The sequence below is a fragment of the Stegostoma tigrinum genome, chromosome 14 (genome assembly GCF_030684315.1).
Source record: "Stegostoma tigrinum isolate sSteTig4 chromosome 14, sSteTig4.hap1, whole genome shotgun sequence".
NCBI classification, from domain to species: domain Eukaryota; kingdom Metazoa; phylum Chordata; class Chondrichthyes; order Orectolobiformes; family Stegostomatidae; genus Stegostoma; species Stegostoma tigrinum.
The window spans coordinates 10,851,552-10,873,568 of NC_081367.1; the positions used below are offsets into that span (position 1 = coordinate 10,851,552).

General features: G+C 45.7%; 1 protein-coding gene across 3 annotated transcripts in view; it reads left to right on the plus strand.

Moving 5' to 3' along the window:
- The first annotated feature begins 3,455 nt into the window (after window positions 1–3,455).
- klhl24a (kelch-like family member 24a) overlaps window positions 3,456–22,017 on the plus strand; it is a 28,761-nt gene continuing 10,199 nt past the window's right edge. The window contains exons 1-5 of one of the 3 annotated variants that reach the window (XM_048542013.2): window positions 3,456–3,782; window positions 8,789–9,754; window positions 10,873–11,057; window positions 15,837–15,955; window positions 21,274–21,462. In XM_048542013.2, the coding sequence (XP_048397970.1) occupies window positions 8,835–9,754; window positions 10,873–11,057; window positions 15,837–15,955; window positions 21,274–21,462 (1,413 nt within the window). In that variant the 5' untranslated portion in view covers window positions 3,456–3,782; window positions 8,789–8,834. Of the gene's footprint in view, window positions 3,783–4,056; window positions 4,164–8,788; window positions 9,755–10,872; window positions 11,058–15,836; window positions 15,956–21,273; window positions 21,463–22,017 lie in introns of those variants that run through there. The other 2 variants (XM_048542012.2, XM_048542014.2) reach the window with 2 other exon arrangements.

Consider the following 22,017-nt stretch of genomic DNA (forward strand, 5'->3'; position numbering starts at 1 on the left):
TTTGGGAAACACAATGAAAATGACCAATTTCTTGTAAAATTCAGCAAAATGTTAACATTTCAAGTTTGCTTTAAATCTTCCTTAGAACCAGAAATTGATTTAGCATTTTGAATTCAATATGACTCTTCTCGAGATCTGCTTATTTTGGATTTGCAATATTAACTCTGTATCTCTCTCCATCGGTGCTGCCAGACCTGCTGCATTTCTCCAGCACTTTCTGCTTTTATTCAGAACTCCAGCATTTGCAATATTTGATCTTTACATCTGACTCATTGTACTACACAGTACTGGTGCACATGAATTGAATGAGTGGGCAAATACATGGCAGATGCAGTATTACATGGGTAAGTGTGAAGATATTCATTTCGGTAGGGAAAACAGAATGGCAGTGTATTACTTAAATGGTGATAGATTGGGAAACGTTAATGTACAAGGGCACCTTGGTATTGATTTGCTCCACTAAAGTTATAATGAAAAGGAACAAACTGATGGTACAAGGATAGAATCGATCTACAGAAAGTGAGAATATTCTTTCCGAAGTGTTTCAACACAATGCAATATGACCTTTCGATGAGTCAAACTTAAAACTTTACCACATAATGTTTATAAATCTGTGATGAAAATTATTGTCTATTACGCAGAATCCAACTTTCTCCTAGATTGAATTGAAAGTGGAAACATGAGTTTTCATAGCATTAAAGTACTAAATGCATAGAATTTATTAAGTTTATGCAGTCTCTAAACAATGACAAAGACACAAAAACGGAAGTTGCTGGAAAAGCTCAGCAGGTCTGGTAGCATCTACAAAGAAAAAAATCAGTGTTAATGTTTTGGGTCTGAGGAAGGATCACCAGAAACGAAACAATAACTCTGATTATTTTCTTCACAGATGCTGCCAGACCTGCTGACCTTTTCCAGCAATTTCTGTTTTTGTTCCTGATTTACAGCATCCTCAGTTCTTTCGGTTTTTGATGACAAGGACACATTGGACACATAACTGCTTATCACCCAAATGCTACAAAGTCATCTAGAGCTCATATATCTGTTAATGGTTTGGCAATGCAGAGTCTGATAAATGCCTAGAGTAAAATTGTTTAATTCACACATTAAATAACTAGGCATGTTCTGTGGCAAATTCATCTTTTGTTTCCATTTTGATGTTGGAAAGGGTTAATGCTTCCACCTTAAACCAGTTTCAGGCTCACATACTGTCCAGATCGTGTCTGACACTCAACTTTATCAAGACCACTTGTTCAGCTGCAGTTTACGTCACTTTTAGAGTTGCTCTGCAATGTGGTGACCCTGTATCCATCTTCAAAAGTATAGATTCTTCTGTTCTAGTGGATGCCTGACTCAAAGCTCAGGATTACTTTCTGTGCACTTAAACTGCACTGTTCTAGGTTATACACCCCAGCCTCCTATTAACTCTTTCATGCTTTTTCCACATTCTTCCAACATTCAAAGTTCTGAGTTTCTTGGCATATCCCAGTTTGAAGGAAGAATGGACAATCATTCTTTCCTCCACAAACAGGATAATTAAGCAGAAAATGCCACATTCTGCCCTCCTTTTCAAGAAGTGGTCTTGGAATTGGTTGCAATTGTAGTCCCATTTTCAGCTTCTGTGTTCCTCTTAAGCCAATGCCAGGAACTGTGGAGCAGGCTGATTGCAGCAATCCCCTGCACTGTTCAACTTCCAAGCTATAAATATTAAAATAGTTAGTTAGACAAAGGTGAGGGGTGAGGTTCGAGGTAAGGAGTGTGTTGTATATCAGCAGTGGATATGGCAGGCAGGTACTGAATGCCGCAATACTCCTGCTCAGAGCTCCATGGGCCAGCACACTTAAATGGTCATTTAGCACACAATTTGGAATTTGGCCCATCCATCTCCAACTCAACCAACAGTTCTATCCATCCATTCCCTTCCCTCTCATTTGCATGTCGAGCTTCCCCATCAATGCTGTCCATTTCAACCACTAACAAATGGTAACGAGTTCCACATTCTTGCCACTGTTTGGTAATGAAGTTTCGGGTGAACTCTCTACATCATGTGTTGATATGCTGTAACCCAGAAGAGGAAACATTCTCCCTGCATCCACTCTAGGCAAATGTTTCATCATTTTAAGGACTTCTAGGACACCTGCTGGTCATTGTTTTTCAAGTGACCCAACTTGTGAATCCCTTCCTGATATTCATATCCATGCATTTCTGGTATCCCCCTCATGTGTCTTCTCTGCGTCCCCGCCAGTGCCTCCATACCCTTTCCATATTACAGTCAGAGCTACATGCTACCTGAGTATGATCTAACCAGGGCTCAGTTCATGTTTAGAATAAATTCCCTGCATTTCAAATCTATTCTTCTGGAAACAAGGCTTTGTGCTTGGGTTACCTTTTTATGGCCTTTCTAATTTATGGCACAGCTTGTATGTGTCTGTCAGAGATTCCTCCGTTCCTCTAACCCATTTCGACTTGCACTTTCTAAGTGATCTCTCTATTCTTCTCATCAAAATGTAGAGTTATTGAATTTCATTGCAATTATTTGCCCATTGTACAAGTTTATTCATGTTTCCCTGCGTTGCAGTCCTCCTCAGTACTTATGATTTGCCCCCAATTTTGATAGCTGCAAATTTTGACATAGTTCTTTTGATTTCTAAGTCCAAGTCTTTGAAACAAATTGTACATAGCAGGCCCTTGTGGAACACCCCTTTCCAGCCTTCAATACCTGGCTTCTTGAACGCTGTGGCCTAGACCCTTCTTCAGAAATGGGGGAGGGGAAGGGGATTCTGAAATAAGTAGGGAGAACGGGGGAGGCGGATAGAAGATGGATAAAGGAGATCCACTGAGGTCTTTCCAGAGGGAGAACAGTAACTTCTTCAAGGTAGGCATCCTTAGAAGAGGCTTCGCTGTGGGATTAAAATTGTTACAGAGATAGTAGGAACTGTAGATGCTGGAGAATCTGAGACAACAAGGTGTAGAACTGGATGAACACAGCAGGCCAAGCAGCCTCAGAGGAGCAGGAAGGCTGATGTTTCGGGAAGAAGAGTCTAGGCCCGAAACCTCAGCTTTCCTGCTCCTCTGATGCTGCTTGGCCTGCTGTGTTCATCCAGTTCTACACCTTGTTGTCTCAGATTATCCAGCATCTGCAGTTCTTACCATCTCAGGCCAAGCAGCATCGTGTTCTTGTTTTGCAACTGACGACTGGTTAATTTGAGAAGGATTCCATTTCCTCTGTGCTTAGATAACAGTGAGAGCCTGCCTCCGTCCACAGTTCTCTTCTAACACCTGCAAGTGAACGGTGCAGCGTTGGAGGGAGAGAACGAACAGTTTTACCTGCGCAGCCCACAGGCTCACTGGGAATTGTAGTCTTTGGCCCGCTGCAACCGGACACAGGAAGATCGGGGGCGGTACTCAAATGTGGAAAACTACAACTCCCAGCCTAAGCTTGCTGATGCAATCTGTAGGTGCTGATGTTGGTGCCTTTTGTTCAGACTGGGAGCGAGAGGTGGGATGGCAGAGGGGAATTGACTCATGAGTGGCTGTAACATTGGAAACAGCAGTGAATTGTGCCAACATTAAACAGAGAGACGAGGGCAGAACTAAACTATAGAGTGGAATAGCCTGTGAGCAAAGTGGATTCAAATTTCCGTTAAATCAATAACGAAGCACCCGGAAATTCAAGAGGAAATTTATCAGAGTCTGTTGGGGCCAGAGGAACAGAACATCGTGTTTTGTTTAACTCGGTAAGGATCCAATATTATTTACAGATTTGCGCCTGCTATCTACAAGTGAGTGAACTGTTACAATACATGTTGCAAAGCCTGTGTTTTAAGTTGGAACAAGGGGAGAATAGTTTGGTGATTGCAGGCATAAAGATGGAATTTTTCTCTCTTTCTCTGCAACACAAAAACTCGATTCTCGCACACAAAAGTAAAGAGGAACGAACGTGAATTGGTGAACAGTATGCCGGATCTTCGAAGGCTGGAATGTTAATCCTGTTTGGATTGATTCCCAGTGAGCCAGAGAGAGAGAGAGAGAATAGCCTCTAGTTCTTTAAAACCTGGAAGGTTGTGGTCCTGGTAGCGGCAGGGTTCTGTCATTTATAAGTGAGGATTGAGAGCAGCGAGAGTTGTTTATCAGCCTGTATTCTGACAGGAAGACAGAGGCCGGTCAGTAAAGATGGTGCGAAAGCCGAATGTTTATTGTTCCTTCCATGTGATTCGGGTGCGTTTGTTTACATTGTGTGGAAGAACATGTTAAACAGAATAACACAATCCCCAGGATAGATAAAACCATGCGGGAAAGACCAGTACCCAGGAGCGCAGTTCTTCACTGCAGTAATCCGTCTCGTTTTTATTTTGAAAGTATCGGTAGTTTATAAATGCGATCGATTTTAATAACAATAACAAAGCGAATGCTGTCGATGGCGTTCCTCCTATGGTCAAGGGAGGGCGCGTTGTCGCTGCTGAAACTTACATCGTCCTTGTTTACCAGCTGACGCCGAGTTTCCAGGCGGATGTGATAGGCTTTTGGTCGGTGTATGCCTCTCGCTGACAACAGCTCTCCCAAACAGCTGATGCCTTGTTACACCGCGGCATCAGCTGAGTTCCCGACTTTTGCGTGTTGCTGGAACACTGCACATTCCTGGCGAGTCTCATAACCCCAAAAGCCGGGTTTGGGTTTTGTTGCGAGGATCATTTTGTTGCGAGGGCAGTCAGTGCTGAAGGATTAAAGATAAATACGATCCTATTTTTGTCTCTCGCCGATAAGCCAGACACTGCGCCGTAACTGAGTGACAGCAATTCTGAAAGTCAGTACTTTTGAGGTCTACCCGTCATTCTCCTGGCTGACTAAATGCTTAATGCCGGCGAGATTGACAAATCCTGGGATAGTGTGTGCTAAATGCACAGTGAATGTAAATATGGTGCTAAACATTTTAAAAAAAACCCTGCCTGACATCAACAGGGGCGTCCAGCCTTGGAATCACACATCTATCAAATGTTGTACTGATCTAAATCTATTCCTATCTGTATCCATGTTTTAGTGTGTGGAGTAATGTTTACATACAGAGATAGTAGGAACTGCAGATGCTGGAGAATCTGAGATAACAAGGAGTAGAGTTGGATGAACACAGCAGCCCAAGCAGCATCAGAGGAGCAGGAAAGCTGATGTTTCGGGCCTAGACCTAGACCTTTTTTTCTGAAGAAGGGTGTAGACCCGAAACGTCAGCCTTCCGGCTCCTCTGAAAATGTTTAAATACAGCTCTGTGTAATGGTTTTGATAGTTCTGTGGATTTATGTTTGCATGGACAGTGTGTATGTAGCCTGTAAATGGTGATGTTTGTGCGTGGTTTCTGTGTGTGATTTTGTTGATATTTCGTTTATACTTATGCATAGAGCTATATTTGCACATCATTTTGTATGTGGTTCCGTGTATATCATTCTGCCAGTAGTTCTGTACACAGATTTTTAAAAATTAGTTCAAGGCATGTGTCCATAACTGACCAGACCAGCATTTATTACCCATCCCTAGCTGCCCTGGAGATGGTGCTGGTGAGCTGCCTTCTTGAACTGCCACAGTGCATATTGTGTACTAACACTCACAACCACATTAGGGATGGATTTTCCAGTATGTTGACCCACACACTGTAGGAACGGTGACATGTATCCAAGCCAGAACAGTGAGTGGCTTGAAGGGGGACTTGCACGTGGCAGTGTTCCAATGTACCAGCTGCCCTTGCCATTATCAATGGCGGTGGTCGTGGATTTGGAATGTTTTGTTGAAGGAGCCTCGGTGATTATCTGCAATGCATTTTGTCGCTATTAATCACTGCTGCCACTGTGCGCCAGTGGCAAAGGATGTGAATATTAAAAAGGTGCACGTGATGCCAGTCAAGTGGGCTGCTTTGTCCTGGATGGTGTCAAGCTTCTTGAGTGTTGGAGCTGCACTCATCCAGGCAAGTGGGGAGTATTCCATCACACTCCTGGCTTGTGCCTTGTAGATGGTGGACAGGCGTAAATGTAGTTATGTTTGTATAGCTGTGTATAGTTCAGTGTGTGGTTAAGTTTACATGTAGTTTGGTGGGTTGCTCTGAGTATGTGTTTTTGTGTATATATCTGCGTGTTTGTGTGTGGGTTGTTCCTTGCGTAGTTTTGTATACAGTTGTGTGTGTATAGTTCTCTGTGAAGTTATGTTTGTGTATAGTTCTGCATGTAGGTATATTTGTGCATATGCTATATGATCATTTGTGGATTTAATGGATGTTGTGGTTATAATGTCAACCAAATGCACGTCAAAAGAAAAACTTAGGGCAACTAAATTACATATTCTTTTGCATATGACCATAATTTTATCTGAAACAACAGAAGTGCTGCCAGTCTATACATCCCACCACTGTAGACCCTGGGCTATAAGTCACACCCCAGTAATTAAGTAACGTAAGTCTAAACAAGTGTTCCACTAGTTCTTCATTTGTTATGGTTCATTGTTTGGAAGGTTATTTCCTGTTTCGAAACACCCTTGTTATTTTCCTATTTCTGGAAACTGATTGCAACAGAATAAACCCCACCTCCAGTACAAAAGCATACATTCCTCTTAAGTAAGGTATGAATTGTAGGTAACTTCCCACTATAAAGTGGGATAATCCATTAAACAATCATACAATTTCACAATTTAGAAGCATAAATGAAAAATGTTTCAATCAATGAAAACAGTTTGGTAGATATTGTTGAACAGCTAAGAGAGTCCTGGGTAGAACTAAATTGATCATTCATCATTGCATGGATTCAATGTGCATGTATTCAAAGGAGGCATCAGAAATAGGTAGAGCCACTCAGGAATGGCTCCTTGAACTACTACTGTGGCCTGGACATCCATTTATAAAGACAACAAGCCCAACCATGGCTACTGATTGACTTTTAAATTAGTTCCCTGTGTCTGTCTCCCACGTCCAGCCCATGTACAGGGCCCCTAATTGAGGGCAAACTCATTCCAGTGAAACTAATGACTGCTGCTTTGGAAACTGCAATGGATCCCTGATGCTGCCCGAGTGTAGGTTCAGGACCCCCAAATGTTTCAGGTGTCAGGTTTCTAATACTGAAATGAGGGCCTGGCCGTAAAATCCCAAGCCAGGAAGTTGGTCAGTGCTGTCCCATAAAGCTTTAAGTCACTGTCTGTGGAATATATTAACAGTGAATGGAACCCAGATCTAGTTGTGGTGGTAGGCTACAGATTCAATTGGGCAAATGGAGGCAGTCTGCTCAGTTCACTTGTACAACTGCTATCAAAGATACAAGGAGGAAAATATACTCATCACAATTAGGTATAGATAGTGTTGTCTCAATGGAGAATCAATCTAGCACTGTACCCAATGAGTATTCAGTATCACGCATACGATACCCCGTGGGGAATCACTCCATCCACACTGTGCCCAATGGGGAATCAGTCCCTCCCACACTGTGCCCAATGGGAAATCAGTCCATCCACACTGTGCCCAATGGGGAATCAGTCCATCCACACTGTAGCCAATGGGGAATCAGTCCCTCCCACACCGTGCCCAATGGGAAATCAGTCCATCCACACTGTACCCAGTGGGGAATCAGTCCATTCACACTGTACCCAATGGAGAATCAGTCCATCCACACCATGCCCAATGGGGAATCAGTCCATCCACACTGTGCCCAATGGGGAATCAGTCCATCCACGCTGTAGCCAATGGGGAATCAGTCCCTCCCACACCGTGCCCAATGGGAAATCAGTCCATCCACACTGTACCCAGTGGGGAATCAGTCCATTCACACTGTACCCAATGGAGAATCAGTCCCTCCCACATCGTGCCCAAAGGGGTAAAAGTCCATCCACACTGTGCCCAATGGGGAATCAGTCCATCCACACTGCAGCCAGTAGAAAATCAGTCCATCATGCACTTTAACAAATTGGAAATCAGAACATCCACACTGTCCAACAGAGAATACTCTCTTGTCCTGTAGCCAAAGGCAACTCAGTCTCTCCCAAACTGGTACTGAAGTCATGTGCTTCAGAATTTGCCACTCCCCGAGCCCAGCTGTCCCTGTACAATTACAACACTGACATGTACCCAACAATGTGGAAAATTGCCCAGGTATGTCCTGTACACCAAATGCAGAACAAACCAATTTGGTTAATTACTGCCCCACCAGCCTACCCTCAATCATTGTAAAGTGATGGGAGGTATCATCAACAATGCTATCAAACAGCAATAACCTGCTCAGTGACGCCCAGCTTGGATTCTGCCAGGGCCACTCAGCTTCTGACCTCATTACAGCCTTGGTTCAAACATGGACAAAAGAGCTGAATTCCAGAGGTGAGATGTGAGTGATGCCCCTTGGTATCAAAGAACAAAGAACATTACAGCACAGGAAGGTACCCTTCGGCCTTTCAAGCCTGTGCTGACACATTTTGCCCCTCTGTACTAAAACTGCCTTCACTTACTGGAACCATATGCCTCTATTCTCTTCCCCAAGGCAGATGTTAAGTATTGCATCTTGAAAAGAACGATACTTCTTGTCATTTTAACAGACTGGTCCTATCTTGGAGTAAATGCTTGTTCTTTGTGTAGTATAGCATAAACAAATGGATTGCATTACTCCATTAGTCTTAATAATATTGTCCTTTGTACTGCTCTTATTCCTGCTTTATTCCTGATCTTACTTCCGGTGTATACAGTAGACAAGAAGTGGATGAATAATATCCTTACTGTGTAATGTGTAAATATTAGCACGAACATTTTAATTGAATTTGCCTTCTCCCTACTCAGGACAATACAGGATTTGCCTCATTGCAGTGAGTGGTCAGGCATAGCCATGGTGCTGATTCTGGGACGACGCATAAACAGGGACGATAACCATTTCCGCGACTCACCTGTCAGCAAACGCAAAGTCTTTGAAGTGGACCAGAAGCCGGCGGTGAATCAAGACATTTTTGATTTCTGCTCGGGCCCATCCCATGCTGAAAGCATCCTCGAGCTGCTGAATGAGTTCAGGGCCAGCCGTCTCTTCACTGACGTGGTTATCTGTGTGGAGGGCCGTGAGTTCCCTTGCCACCGTGCCATCCTGTCCTCCTGCAGCAGCTACTTCAGGGCCATGTTCTGCAATGACCACCGTGAGAGCCGGGAGATGCTGGTGGAGATCAATGGCATCTTTGCTGATGCCATGGAGCAGTTCCTGCAGTACGTCTACACAGGGAAAGTGAGGATCACCACGGACAACGTGCAGTATTTGTTTGAGACCTCCAGTCTCTTCCAAATTGGTGCCATCCGCGATGCTTGTGCCAAGTTCTTGGAGGAGCAGCTTGACCCCTGCAACTGCCTGGGGATCCAGAAGTTTGCGGACACACACTCCTTGAAGGTGTTGCACTCCAAGTGCAGATGCTTCGGCCTGCAGACGTTCTCCGAGGTCGCGTTGCACGAGGAATTCCTCGGACTGGAGAAGGATGAGCTTATCGACTACGTCTCCAGCGACGATTTGGTCATCAGCAAGGAGGAAACGGTATACGAGTCGGTGATGCGTTGGGTATATCATGACATTGACCGCAGGAGGCCCATGTTGAAAGAGCTGCTGACTCATGTCAGGCTCCCTCTACTGCACCCCAATTATTTTGTACAGACGGTGGAGGGGAACCAACTAATCCAGAGCTCTCCTGAGTGTTACCAACTCCTGCACGAGGCCCGGAGGTACCATGTCCTTGGCAATGAGATGATGTCACCACGGACAAGGCCTCGTAGGTAAGTTGGGGGAGCAAAAGCCTGGACTTCTTTGTTTGAAAAGCCACTCTGCCCTGTATTTTGTTAAGCTGGTTGGAGACCTAACCGTGACAGAAATGCTCGGATTGCCACTCGTTAGGTGGGGAATGGGGACTGGAGGTACTGGTGGGTGCGAAAAGCAGGGTGGCAGCACAGAAATATATGTCGTTAGACCATGTCAGCCCCGGTCTTGACACGTAACCTCCACACCAATCGGGTCAAATCTTATTGGCCAGTCGCAATATCACAGGTCGATGCTGAGGTCAGAATTGGCCCAGGGTTGTTTACAGGACCTCTTAGTGGGAATGCCCACACCTTTAACCCTGCCTCCTTCACCCCTCCTCAGTCATGTAAGTGTGTTAAGACGATACTGTTTCTGAAGGAGATGAGTAGCAAGTTTGGCCAATTTATTATCCCTGAAGGTGGTGAGGCCTTCTGGTGTGGAACTACTTTCACTTGCACTGAACAGCAAGAGATTATAAGAAGCCTCTAGATCATGCCAGAGACAAAAAAAAACCTGCAGATGCTGGAATCCAAGGGAGACAACAAGAGGCTGGTAGAACACAGCAGGTCAGGCAGCATCTGGAGGAAAGGAGCGGTCAATGTTTCGGGTATTACCCTTGGACTTGATCCGCAGGAGGCCCATGCTGAAAGTGCTGCTGACTCCTGTCAGGCTCCCACTACTGCACCCCAATTGTTTTGTACAGACAGTGGATGGGAACCAACTAATCCAGAGCTCTCCCGAGTGTTACCAACTCCTGCATGAGGCCCGGAGGTAATGTGTCCTTGGCAATAAGATGATGTAACTTGAAGAAGGGTAATACCCGAAACGTTGACTGTCTCTTTCCTGCAGACGCTGCCTGGCCTGCTGTGTTCTTCCAGCCTCCTGTTTGCCCACCGTGGATCATGTCCCTCAGTCCTATCTGTTTACATGGTATCTTTGCCACTACTGGTTCCAAGAAACATCAAAAACCCTAAGATACAGGACAGCAGATGCATGGCCACATTTAACTAATCAGTGTTTTGTAGTATTTTGCTACCCAGTGCCAATACCCACAATGCCTTTCTGTTTTCACCACCCATTACCCCTCCGACCCCAGGTCCACAGGTTACTCCGAGGTTATTGTGGTGGTGGGAGGCTGTGAGCGAGTGGGAGGCTTCAATCTCCCTTACACCGAATGCTATGACCCAATGACCGGAGAGTGGAAGTCGCTTGCCAAACTCCCAGAGTTCACCAAATCGGAGTATGCTGTTTGTGCCCTGAGGAATGATATCCTTGTGTCAGGTAAGAGAACCCATCTACTATGATTGAGTGGGTCGGACACTGTCCTTTCGCACTCTCGGACTGGCTGGGACAGTGGGTCAGACACTGTCCTTTCACACTCTGGGAATGGCTGGGACAGTGAGTCAGATACTGTCCTTTCGCACTCTGGGACTGGCTGGGACAGTGGGTCAGACACTGTCCTTTCACACTCTGGGACTGGCTGGGACAGTGGGTCAGTCACTGTCCTTTCACACTCTGGGACTGGCTGGGACAGTGGGTCAGTCACTGTCCTTTCACACTCTGGGACTGGCTGGGACAGTGGGTCAGACACTGTCCTTTCACACTCTGGGACTGGCTTGGACAGTGGGTCAGACACTGTCCTTTCACACTCTGGGACTGGCTGGGACAGTGGGTCGGACACTGTCCTTTCACACTCTGACAGCAGTATGTAGCCTTTTGAGTTTTGACCTTATGAGCCATACCATAATGGAAACTGTGGTGCATATTTTGAGCTTAAATCTCTGGAACCATTTAGTCCTGTTACTGAAGGTCCTGCATAATCTGATTTCAAATGGATCCATTAATCTAGCTGCAATGCCAAGAACAGCCATTCGAACCCTTCAGACCACCCGCAGCAAAGGTTGTAGTGAAAGACGGGTTGAGTTTTCTGGATGTCTAGGGTTGTATTGAAGGCTTTGTGCGGTCATGAGGTCTCAGGGCACAGAATAGAGAACCCAGTATGATGCTGTAGCATAAGAACAGAACTAGGCCATTCACCATGTCGTATCAGTTCCACCATTCAATTAGCTTCTGGATGATCTGCATCTCAATTCCATTGCCTCCTCAAGTTTCACAACACCCAAGGCTCTTTGATGAGAAAGTTCTAGATTCAGACTACCTTCTACATCAAAAAATGCTTCTTGATTTCTCTGAATGACCCAGCTCAAACGTTAAATGTAACGTCTTCAGTGATGCGTTACTTTTCTTGAAAAAAGTTTCCTTATATTGCGGTGCGTCTCTTTGTCCAAGAATTATTTCCGAATCATTTCCTTTAAAAATCCTATTGCATCTTATGATCTGGAAAATAAGGTATTTCTTCGTGTTGCTGCCAGTCTAAATAGCTTCTTTGTGTCTACCCTTCTAAGTAACGAGCAGACATTGGATCAATGCCAGTCTATTTATGAGACCAGCCCACTGTCTCAGAGTTGATCGATGATCCTGGAGTTAGGAGTGTTTCAAACTTTGGAGGAAGTGTTTTTTTGGTGGCTGTCAACAGTTTGCGATTCTAAATCTGATTTGCATAACAGTTTTTGAGAACTCTGAAGTTATAAACTGTCAAAGTTGCCTTGGGGCCTCGTCCGGGAATGGCAGAGGACAGTAACAGGCCACCAACTGTTTGCTTCCATGTCATTGTTTTAATTTTAGTCCATTTTATGTGACCTTTTCCTCCTTTCTGTTTTAGACCGACAACAAATTGCATTCATCTAGTGCCTTTCACATTGTAAAACGGCCTGAGGTTCTTCATAAATGTGTTATTTCAACAAAATCTGCCACTGAAGGACAGAAAGAGATATTAGACCGGGTAACCAGAATGGTCAAAGTGCTAGGTGTCGAGCAGTGTTTTGAACGTGGAAAGAGAGAGAGAGAATCTGAGAGTTGTAGGGAAGGAATTCCACAGCTTAGGTCCAAGGGAACCGAAGATGCAGGTGTACATGGCAAAGTGTTGATTGCAAAATGATTTACTGAGATGTTACGGAGGTGAGAAGGCTTAAGTTATGAGGAGAGGCTGGATAGGCTGGGACTTTACTGCCTAGAGTGTAGGAGGCTGAAGGAGTGACCTTGCAGAGGTTTATAAAATCATGAGGGGCATGCATAAGGTGAATAGTCGAGGCCATATCCTCAGGGTAGGGAAGTCCCAAACTCGAGGGCATCGATTTAAGGTGAGAGGGGAAAGATTTAAAAGGGACCTGAGGGGCAACCTTTTCAAACAGAGATTGTGGCAAAGACGGAACATTCTGCCAGAAAAACTGGTAGAGGTGACTTCATTCAAAAGACATTTAGACAGGTACGTGGATAGGAAGGATTTAGAAGGATGTGGCCCAAACACAGGCAAATGGAACTGGTTCAGTTAAGGAAATTGGGTTGGCATGGGCATGATGCGCTGAAGGGCCTGTTTCAATGCTGTGTATGACTCTGAATCTAAATGTGAATATCAGAGAGTTTTAGGACTGTAGGCAGTGGTGAGGCAATGAAGGGATTTGAAAATAAGGATAAGAATGTTTTGGTGGGGTGGTGCAGAGAGAATCCCAACTGGAGCAGCCATGATCTTATTGAACAGTCGAGCAGTTCTAAGACTCGAATGGTCTATTCCTGCTCCTAAGCCCATATTTGTCTTGTCCTGATTTTCAAATTGGGGTTTTACTTAACCAGGAGCCAATGTAGGTCCCCGAGCACAAGAGAACTAGTGAACAAGCCTCGTTGTGGCTTAGGATACAGTCAACAGAACTTTGGACACACATACACAAATGGGTCGTGAAAGGTCAGCCAGCGCATTGAAATAGTCATCGAACATAGAACATTGAACATAGAACAGTAAAGCACAGTACAGGCCCTTCAGCCCACAATGCTGTGCCAACCTATTATTTTACTAAGATCACACTACTGTGCAGACCCTACATTACCCTACATTACCCTATCATCCATGTGCCTATGCAAGAGTCGATCAAATATCTCTAATGATCTGACCTCACTACCACTGCTGGCAGCATATTCCACATGCCCACCACTCTCTGTGTGAAGAACCTATGTCCCCTATACCTTCCTCTAATCACCTTAAGATTTTGCCCCCTCATTATAGTTATTTCCACCCTGGGTAAAAGTCACTAGGTTTCCACTCTATCTATGCCTCCCATCATCTTGTACACCTCTACCAAGTCACCTCTCATCCTTCTTCGCTGCAATCAAAAAGTCCCAGAGGCAACAAAAGTCTGGATGAGGTTCTCCTGTCACAGATGAACTGAGGCAAGGTGGAATCATTTAAACCTGTGGAGATAGAAATAAAATGGACATGTAGTTTGAAGCTCATCTTGGGGATAGGTAGGACACTGAGTTTGCAAACAGTCTGGTTCAGCCTGAGACAGTTGCCAGCGAGAGGAATGAGATCTGTGGCTCAGAAACAGAGGCTGTGGCATTGGCTTCAGACTTTACAATATTTGTTGGTAGAATTCTGCTGATCCAGCAGTGGATGTCAGAGAAACGAGACAATTGATGGGTTTGGGGAGGTTAGGTGAGGTACAGCTAAAGGCTACCATTGTGTATGGGGAGCCTGGAATGTTTTTGGATGCTGTCACCAAGGGGCACCTGTGATAGGATTGGGGTTTGGGTTAGCATAATACATAGTCGGGGGACAGGATAGATCCTAAGGAAGCACTGAAAGGCAATGCAATAGTTCAGTGGTTAGCACTGCTGCCTCACAGTGCCAGGGACCCAGGTTCAATTCCACCCAGGGTGATTGTCTGTGTGGAGTTTACACATTCTCCCTGTGTCTGCGTGGGTTTCCTCTGGGTGCTCCAGTTTCCTCCCACAGTCTAAAGATGAACAGGTTAGGTCCATTGGCCATGGGAAATTGCCCCCAGTGTCCAGGGGTTTATAAATTAGGTGGATTAGCCACAGGAAACGGAGGACTATAGGGAAAGGGTAGGGGGATGGGGCTGGGTGAGATGCTGTTTGGAGGGGTAGTGTGGACTTGTTGGGCCCAATGGCCTGTTTCCACACTGTAGGGTTCTATGACATGGTGCAAAGAGAACTATTGCAGGTGATTTTGCACTAGTTAAATAAATGAAAAAAAAATGGAACTGGGTGACAGCATTCCCACTCAATTGGATGAGAAGAGGAGTGGCATTTGGGGAGGATGGCGTAGTCAACCATGAAGAAAGGCTGCAGACAAGTCCAGAGGGATGGGGGAGGTTGGTGGGATTGATCACTGTAATTGCAGTCACATTGGATATCACCCGTCAATTTATTGAGAGCCATTTCACTGATATGGCAGAAACACTGCACAGTAGGCTACCCCTACCTAATGCCCACTCCCTCCTGATTAGGTGTACTTGCTTGTATTTGCCACCACTGAAGCTGAGAAGCTGCCACCAGCATTGGGCTTAGATCCATTCAAGGTCCTTGGGTGGCCACATAAAAGCCTCGATTGGCAGAGGGGTAGGAAGATCACCCTTGGGTATCTCTGCTCAGAACCTCATTCTGGTGGAAGTGAGAAAGTGACTCGGGTTTGCTAATGCCTTCACTCCAGCTAATTATAGGCTCTTGCTGCTTCCCATGTTGGACGGCAGTAGATCCTGCTCCACATTCGAGTCCAACCGAGACCTAGGAAAACAATCTGAGCATTTTCCATGGATTGCGGAGGAGTTGTAAAGCCTTTCATTGGTGTTGCTGGCATTTGGTTGTGGCCTTTCTCAAGAAGTCCTCACATTTTACTGGCAAAATAGCTCAAAAATGCCTTGTGACTGGACAAAACCCTTGAAATGTTTCTTACAAGTTTCTTTGCTTCTTCCATGGGTAATGGAGGCCAACGCAGATTTCAACTGAATTGACATGAGGCCTGTGGACGTTTTAAAAGTTAGACAAAGGCCTATCACTAATCCAAGGCCTGTGGTCTTAGGAACAGAATGTAGGCCCTTTAATCAGTCAAACTTTCTCTTGAAACCCAGACATATTAAAAGCAGTACAAGCTCCATGGCCAGATGAACCTCAAACCTGGTGTTTAGCTTCTGTCTTTGTGTTGAACAGGTGGCAGAATCAACAGTCGTGATGTGTGGATGTACAACTCCCAGCTGAACATCTGGATGCGAGTGGCCTGTTTAAACAAAGGCAGGTGGCGCCACAAAATGGCTGTTCTTCTTGGCAAGGTAACAGGAAATTTTAAATCAACCAGGAGTTTAAACTCTGACGTAACCAAATACCAAATTAAAAAGGACAAAAGCTTTTCAAACGTGCTGAGTGTCTTGATGAAAAGTTATTTAAGAGTTAATTTGAAAGATGTGGTGAATCAAAGAAATTAATGTTGTGGCGAATGACTGAACCTGCTTCCTTCAGAAAGAACTCTGTAGTAGCTCCTTTGATAACATAGTGAAGAGTGCATTAACCAGTGCAGTCTACAGCAACTGATTCCACTGTTGGATTTCAGTTTGTGCTTTGTCTCCTCACTACGTTTGTAACCTCCAACAGCATAATGATCCTCTTTTCCTCCAAACTTGCTGTTCCTCCAGCTCTGGCCTCTGGTGGGGCCCCTGTCCTCCAAGCATGGGATTGCCGTCGCCGCTTAGCCCTCCCCTTCTGGATTTCCTCACTGAATGCTTCAAAATCCCTTTCATTTCATAAAACTCACTTTTTGGCCAAGTGTTTATATACCACACTAAATTCCAGCTGAATGGAATTTAATGGCAGGCAGTGGTGTAGAAGTGTTGTCACTAAGCCAGTAATCTAGAATACTAGGTTAAGGTCCTGGGGAAAGATGGTGAAATTTGAAGTCAATAAAAATCTGGAAAATATAAGCTTTGAAAAAAACGACCCATTTAGCTCACTCATCTGACCTATGTGACCCACAGGAATATGCTTAACTCTTAAATGCTCTCTGGGTAGTTAGAGATGTCATTGACACCCACAAGCCGTGACTAGGTTTAAACAAGAATTTGGAAGACTGGATACAGCGACATGCTAGAACTGTCTGACAGTTTTGTGCCTGTGGCAGTAAATTGGGAAGGCGTGTGACGTGCCAGCTGATAGACCATCCGCAGGAAATGAAGAGAACATGTCAGCAAATGAACCTGTTGCAGTCCCTATTCAGGCATTGATTGGGAAGTACAGAATGAAGCAACAACTGGAAACGAATTGCAATCCACACTAACATTGCCGAGGCAATTGACTGAGACACTAGTGTGGAATTTTTGTTTCATCCTTCTTGATTGCAGGACACTCCAGAGCCTGTTATGGACAACAAGATACTTGTTCAGTATCATTGCTTTTGGAGAAAGTGTCTCAACTAGAAAACAACGATGTGACAGTTTCCGTGCTGCATGACTATGATCTAATCATTTTGTTTTCACAATATTGCTTAAAGGATAAATATTGGCAGGGCACTGAGAGTGACCCCCTGATCTTCAGTGAAACGGTGCTGTGGGATCCTTCCATGTGTATCTGACATGGCAGAACAGAGTGGGATAAAACCCAGTAACTCCCGGCCTGTCACTAGGAAAAAAAACACCGCTGTTTGGACAAAGGATAGGAAGAAGGTTGTGGCTAGGAATCGCAATTTTAAAAGCCTGGAGTTCAAATCTTGCCTACAGAATGGTGAGATTACATATAAACCCAGTAAGTCATGGGCTGGCAGCAAGAAAGACAAAGAACCAGGAAAGCTGCCATTTTATCGTTAAAATCAAGCTGGTTTGCTGATGGGATCAGAGATAATGGGAACTGCAGATGCTGGAGAATCCGAGATAACAAAGTGTGGGGCTGGATGAACACAGCAGGCCAAGCAGCATCTCAGGAGCACAAAAGCTGACGTTTCGGGCCTAGACCCTTCATCAGAAAAGGGGGATGGGGACAGGATTCGGAAATAAATGGGGAGAGAGGGGGAGGCGGACTGAAGATGGATAGAGGAGAAGATAGGTGGAGAGGAGAGTATAGGTGGGGAGGTAGGGAGGGGATAGGTCAGTCCAGGGAAGACGGACAGGTCAAGGGGGCGGGATGAGTTTAGTAGGTAGGAAATGGAGGTGCGACTTGAGTTGGGAGGAGGAGATAGGTGAGAGGAAGAACAGGTTAGGCAGGTGGGGACAAGCTGGGCTGGTTTCGGGATGCAGTGGGGGAGGGGAGATTTTGAGGCTTGTGAAATCCACACTGATGCCATTGGGCTGCAGGGTTCCCAAGCAGAATATGAGTTGCTCTTCCTGCACCCTATGGGTGGCATCATTGTGGCACTGCAGGAGGCCCATGATGGACATGTTGTCTAAGGAATGGGAAGGGGAGTTGAAATGGTTCGCGACTGGGAGGTGCAGTTGTTTACTGCGAACCGAGCGGAGGTGTTCTGCAAAGCGGTCCCCAAGCCTCTACTTGGTTTCCCCAACGTAGAGGAAGCCACACCGTGTACAGCAGATGCAGTATACCACATTGGCGGATGTGCAGGTGAACATCTGCTTGATGCGGAAAGTCATCTTGCGGCCTGGGATGGGGGTGAGGGAGGAGGTGTGGGGCAGGTGTAGCACTTCCTGCGGTTGCAGGGGTAAGTGCCGGGTGTGGTGGCATTGGAGGGGAATGTGGAGCGGACAAGGGAGTCGCAGAGAGAGTGGTCTCTCCGGAAGGCAGACAAGGGTGGGATGGGAAAAATGTCCTTCGTGGTGGGTCGGATTGTAGATGGCGGAAGTGTCGGAGGATGATGCGTTGTATCCGGAGGTTGGTGGAGTGTTATGTGAGGACTAGGCAGATTCTCTTTTGGCGGTTATTGCGAGGGCAGGTGTGAGGGATAAGGTGCAGGAAATGCAGGAGACACGGTCGAGGGTGTTCTCGACCACTGCGGGTGGGAACTTCCGGCCCTTGAAGAACGAGGACATCTGGGATGTGCAGGAGCGGAATGCCTCATCCTGGGAGCAGATGCGGCGGAGGCGAAGGAATTGGGAATAGGGGATGGAATTTTTGCAGGAAGGTGGGTGGGAGGATGTGTATTCCAGGTAGCTGTGGGAGTCGGTGGGCTTGAAATGGACATCGGTTTGTAGGTGGTTGCCTGAAAAGGAGACAGGGAGGTCCAGGAAGGTGAGGGATGTGTTGGAGATGGCCCAGGTGAACTTGAGGTTGGGGTGGAAGGTGTTGGTGAAATGGATGAACTGTTCGAGCTTCTCTTGGGAGCTTGAGGCGGCGCCGATACAGTCTCCAATGTAACGGAGGAAGAGGTGAGGTTTTGGGCCAGTGTAGGTGCGAAAGAGGGACTGTTCCACATAACCTACCAAAAGGCAGGCATCGCTTGGGCCCATGCGGGTACCCATGGCCACCCCTTAGTCTGTAGGAAGTAGAAGGAATCTAAAGAGAAGTTGTTGAGGTTGGGAGTGAGCAGGAAATTAAATGGTTAAAATGTGCTGTTGTGAAACCGGAGGCACAAGACAAGCAACCCTGCTTTCTCCACTGCTCCTGGATCACTGCTGCTCCTGTTTTGATTAACCTGCTTCCCTGTGTTGGGCCCAGCTCTAAAGGCAGCAGCAAAAGTTCATTCAGGTTGACGTGAGCAGGTACAGTAAGTGAAGAGGTGGGGACTAATCAAGGCTTGACAGGTAAACCTCAACGCCTAGCAACATGTACGCCAAAGCTTCTCTGAAAGGCTACTGCTTCGCCCAATCACAGGTGGCTCTATCACCTGGACTACTCTGGGCCCTGTTGGTGAGATGAGTTGTGTAAGCCTGAAACACCAACTGGCTCAAACCGGTATCCGTGGCTTAAATAATGGTATATATTCCAAGACAGCATGATAACAACTCAGACCATAAGGGCACACAAATTTATTCCAGCCTTGTACTGCATTTTCTGTTTGTCTGACTGTCCCCAGACCATCCCTGCATTGTGCTGACAATACATTGTTTTTAATGGCACCTCTCATACATTCTGTTGATCCTGTTTGTGTGCTGGAGCCTCAGGTATTTTCCTACTTCCTGGTGTAGAGGGAGTGTTTAATGGATAAGCAAGTTTGGCAGACATTTCAACTTGTATTGTACCCCTGCTGTACTTGAAATACAAAAGGAAAGTGCCGGAGAAACTCAGCAAGTTCAACAGCATTTAGGGAGAGAGAAAGACTCAACATTTTGTGTCTTGTGTTTCGGAACAGCTGTACCTGCTTTGCTTTCTTTACCTTGAAGATTAGAAAAACAAACTAAAATGTGCGTTTTTCTTACCCCCTGTTGCTTCTTTTGTCTTTTGGAAGCTTTCCATTAACGCTAGCATAAAAATTAAGCCTAAAGGAACCGTTCAGCTCTTCAGTTAGAGATATCTGCTGACGTCCGGCTTTCTGTCCTTTCCCCCATATCTCCTTTGAGATATAAAAAAAGACAGATGTCTCTGAGGTTGATCCACAATTAGCGCAGTTGTATTTTCACTTTAATTTAACTGATAGGACATTTGACACTTTAGTAATGAAGTCACTTGATGATACAGCACATGTGGCTTCTGTATGTTGCTGTGGTAACCCACTCCCAACCCTCAATACTTACACAGTGCGAGGCACCTCACCTGTGCTGTGCTTTAGTTTGCAGGAAAGAGGATATGCTGACATCTGTTTCCAGCATCGGACTGCTTTGTGCCTGCTCCCGGAGGGTTAGCGTACCGATAAGCAGATTAAACTGTAACAAGATGTCATCTGCGTATGTCGACTGTGCCATGACAGTCCAGGAGCGAAAGTGCAAACAGCGCAAGAGAAAAACTCTTTCATGTTCGTAGAACGTGCCAGCCTTCCCCAACAGTTTCAGCGCAGAAGCTCCCAGATCAGCTGTGAAACAACTCACATTCTCTCCCCAACATTTTGGGAACACGAGTCTCTCCCCAGCACTAAGGGAGCTCAAGGCCCCTCCCTGACTGCACCTGCACATGAGCCCCCTCCTTAACAGAAGCAGCCTACAAGTCCTTTTCCCACCAGCATTAAAATGTGAACCCATTATCTGCAATACAGGAACACAAGCTCCCTCTGTTATTATGGCACTAATTAGTGATCAGAGATAATGGGAACTGCAGATGCTGGAGAATCCAAGATAACAAAGTGTGGGGCTGGATGAACACAGCAGGCCAAGCAGCATCTTAGGAGCACAAAAGCTGACGTTTCAGTCCTAGACCCTTCATCTCTGATGGGTCTAGACCGGAAACATCAGCTTTTGTGCTCCTATGATGCTGCTTGGCCTGCTGTGTTCATCCAGCCCCACACTTTGTTATCTTGGCAATAATTAGTGCCTGGCCATTGTGGCTGTTAAAAACTCCTATGTTTTTGACTGCAGCCAGCAGCAGGTGTCATCTGTTTGCTAAGAGCCATAGGTTTGTAAACTAAAATTCCTTGTAATTACGTGAATTCCCACATGAAATAGGAGTTGGGGAAAAGAACCAACACCTGTATGTGCTTTCTTTTTAGGGACCCTGGTGGAAAGCTGCTTTGAAATGTTTTCTGTTTCCTTGAGCACATTTCTGTACTCTTGCCCTGCTCCAGGTATACGCAGTAGGAGGTTACGACGGTCAGAATCGGTTGAGCAGCGTGGAGTGTTACGATTCTTTCTCAAACCGCTGGGTCGAGATTGCGCCCCTCAAAGAGGCAGTCAGCTCACCTGCTGTCGCTAGCTGTGTCAGTAAGCTCTTTGTGATCGGAGGAGGGCCTGATGACAACACATGCTCCGATAAGGTATCTGGCAAATGGGGCAGGAATTAACTGTTTATCAAATCAAGAAGGTGCCATTGAGGCATTTAGTGTTCGATGTATCATCATTTATGGAATAATTTGTTTTAAATTGCACGCTTAAGTCTTGACTCATGCACTCATTCTCCCAAACGCAAACTTCCATAGAGTGTGGAAACAGGTCATTCAACTCAACAAGTCCATACCGACTGTCTGAAGAGCATCTCACCTACACCCATACCCCTGCCCTATCGCCCTGCATTTCCTATGGTTAATGCACCTAACCTACACATCCCTGAACATAACAGGTGATTTAGCACGGCCAGTCCACCTAACCTGAAAAGCTTTGGATTGTGGGGGAAACCGGAGCACCCGGCAGAAATCCATGCAGACACGGGGAGAATGTGCAGACTCCACACAGACAGACACCCGAGGGTGGAATCGAACCTAGTGCTGTGAGGCAGCAGTGCTAATCACTGAGCCACCATGCTGCCCCTACCTACATAATGACCAATCACACCCAAATGTAAATACTTACACACACATACATAGATGCTCAGT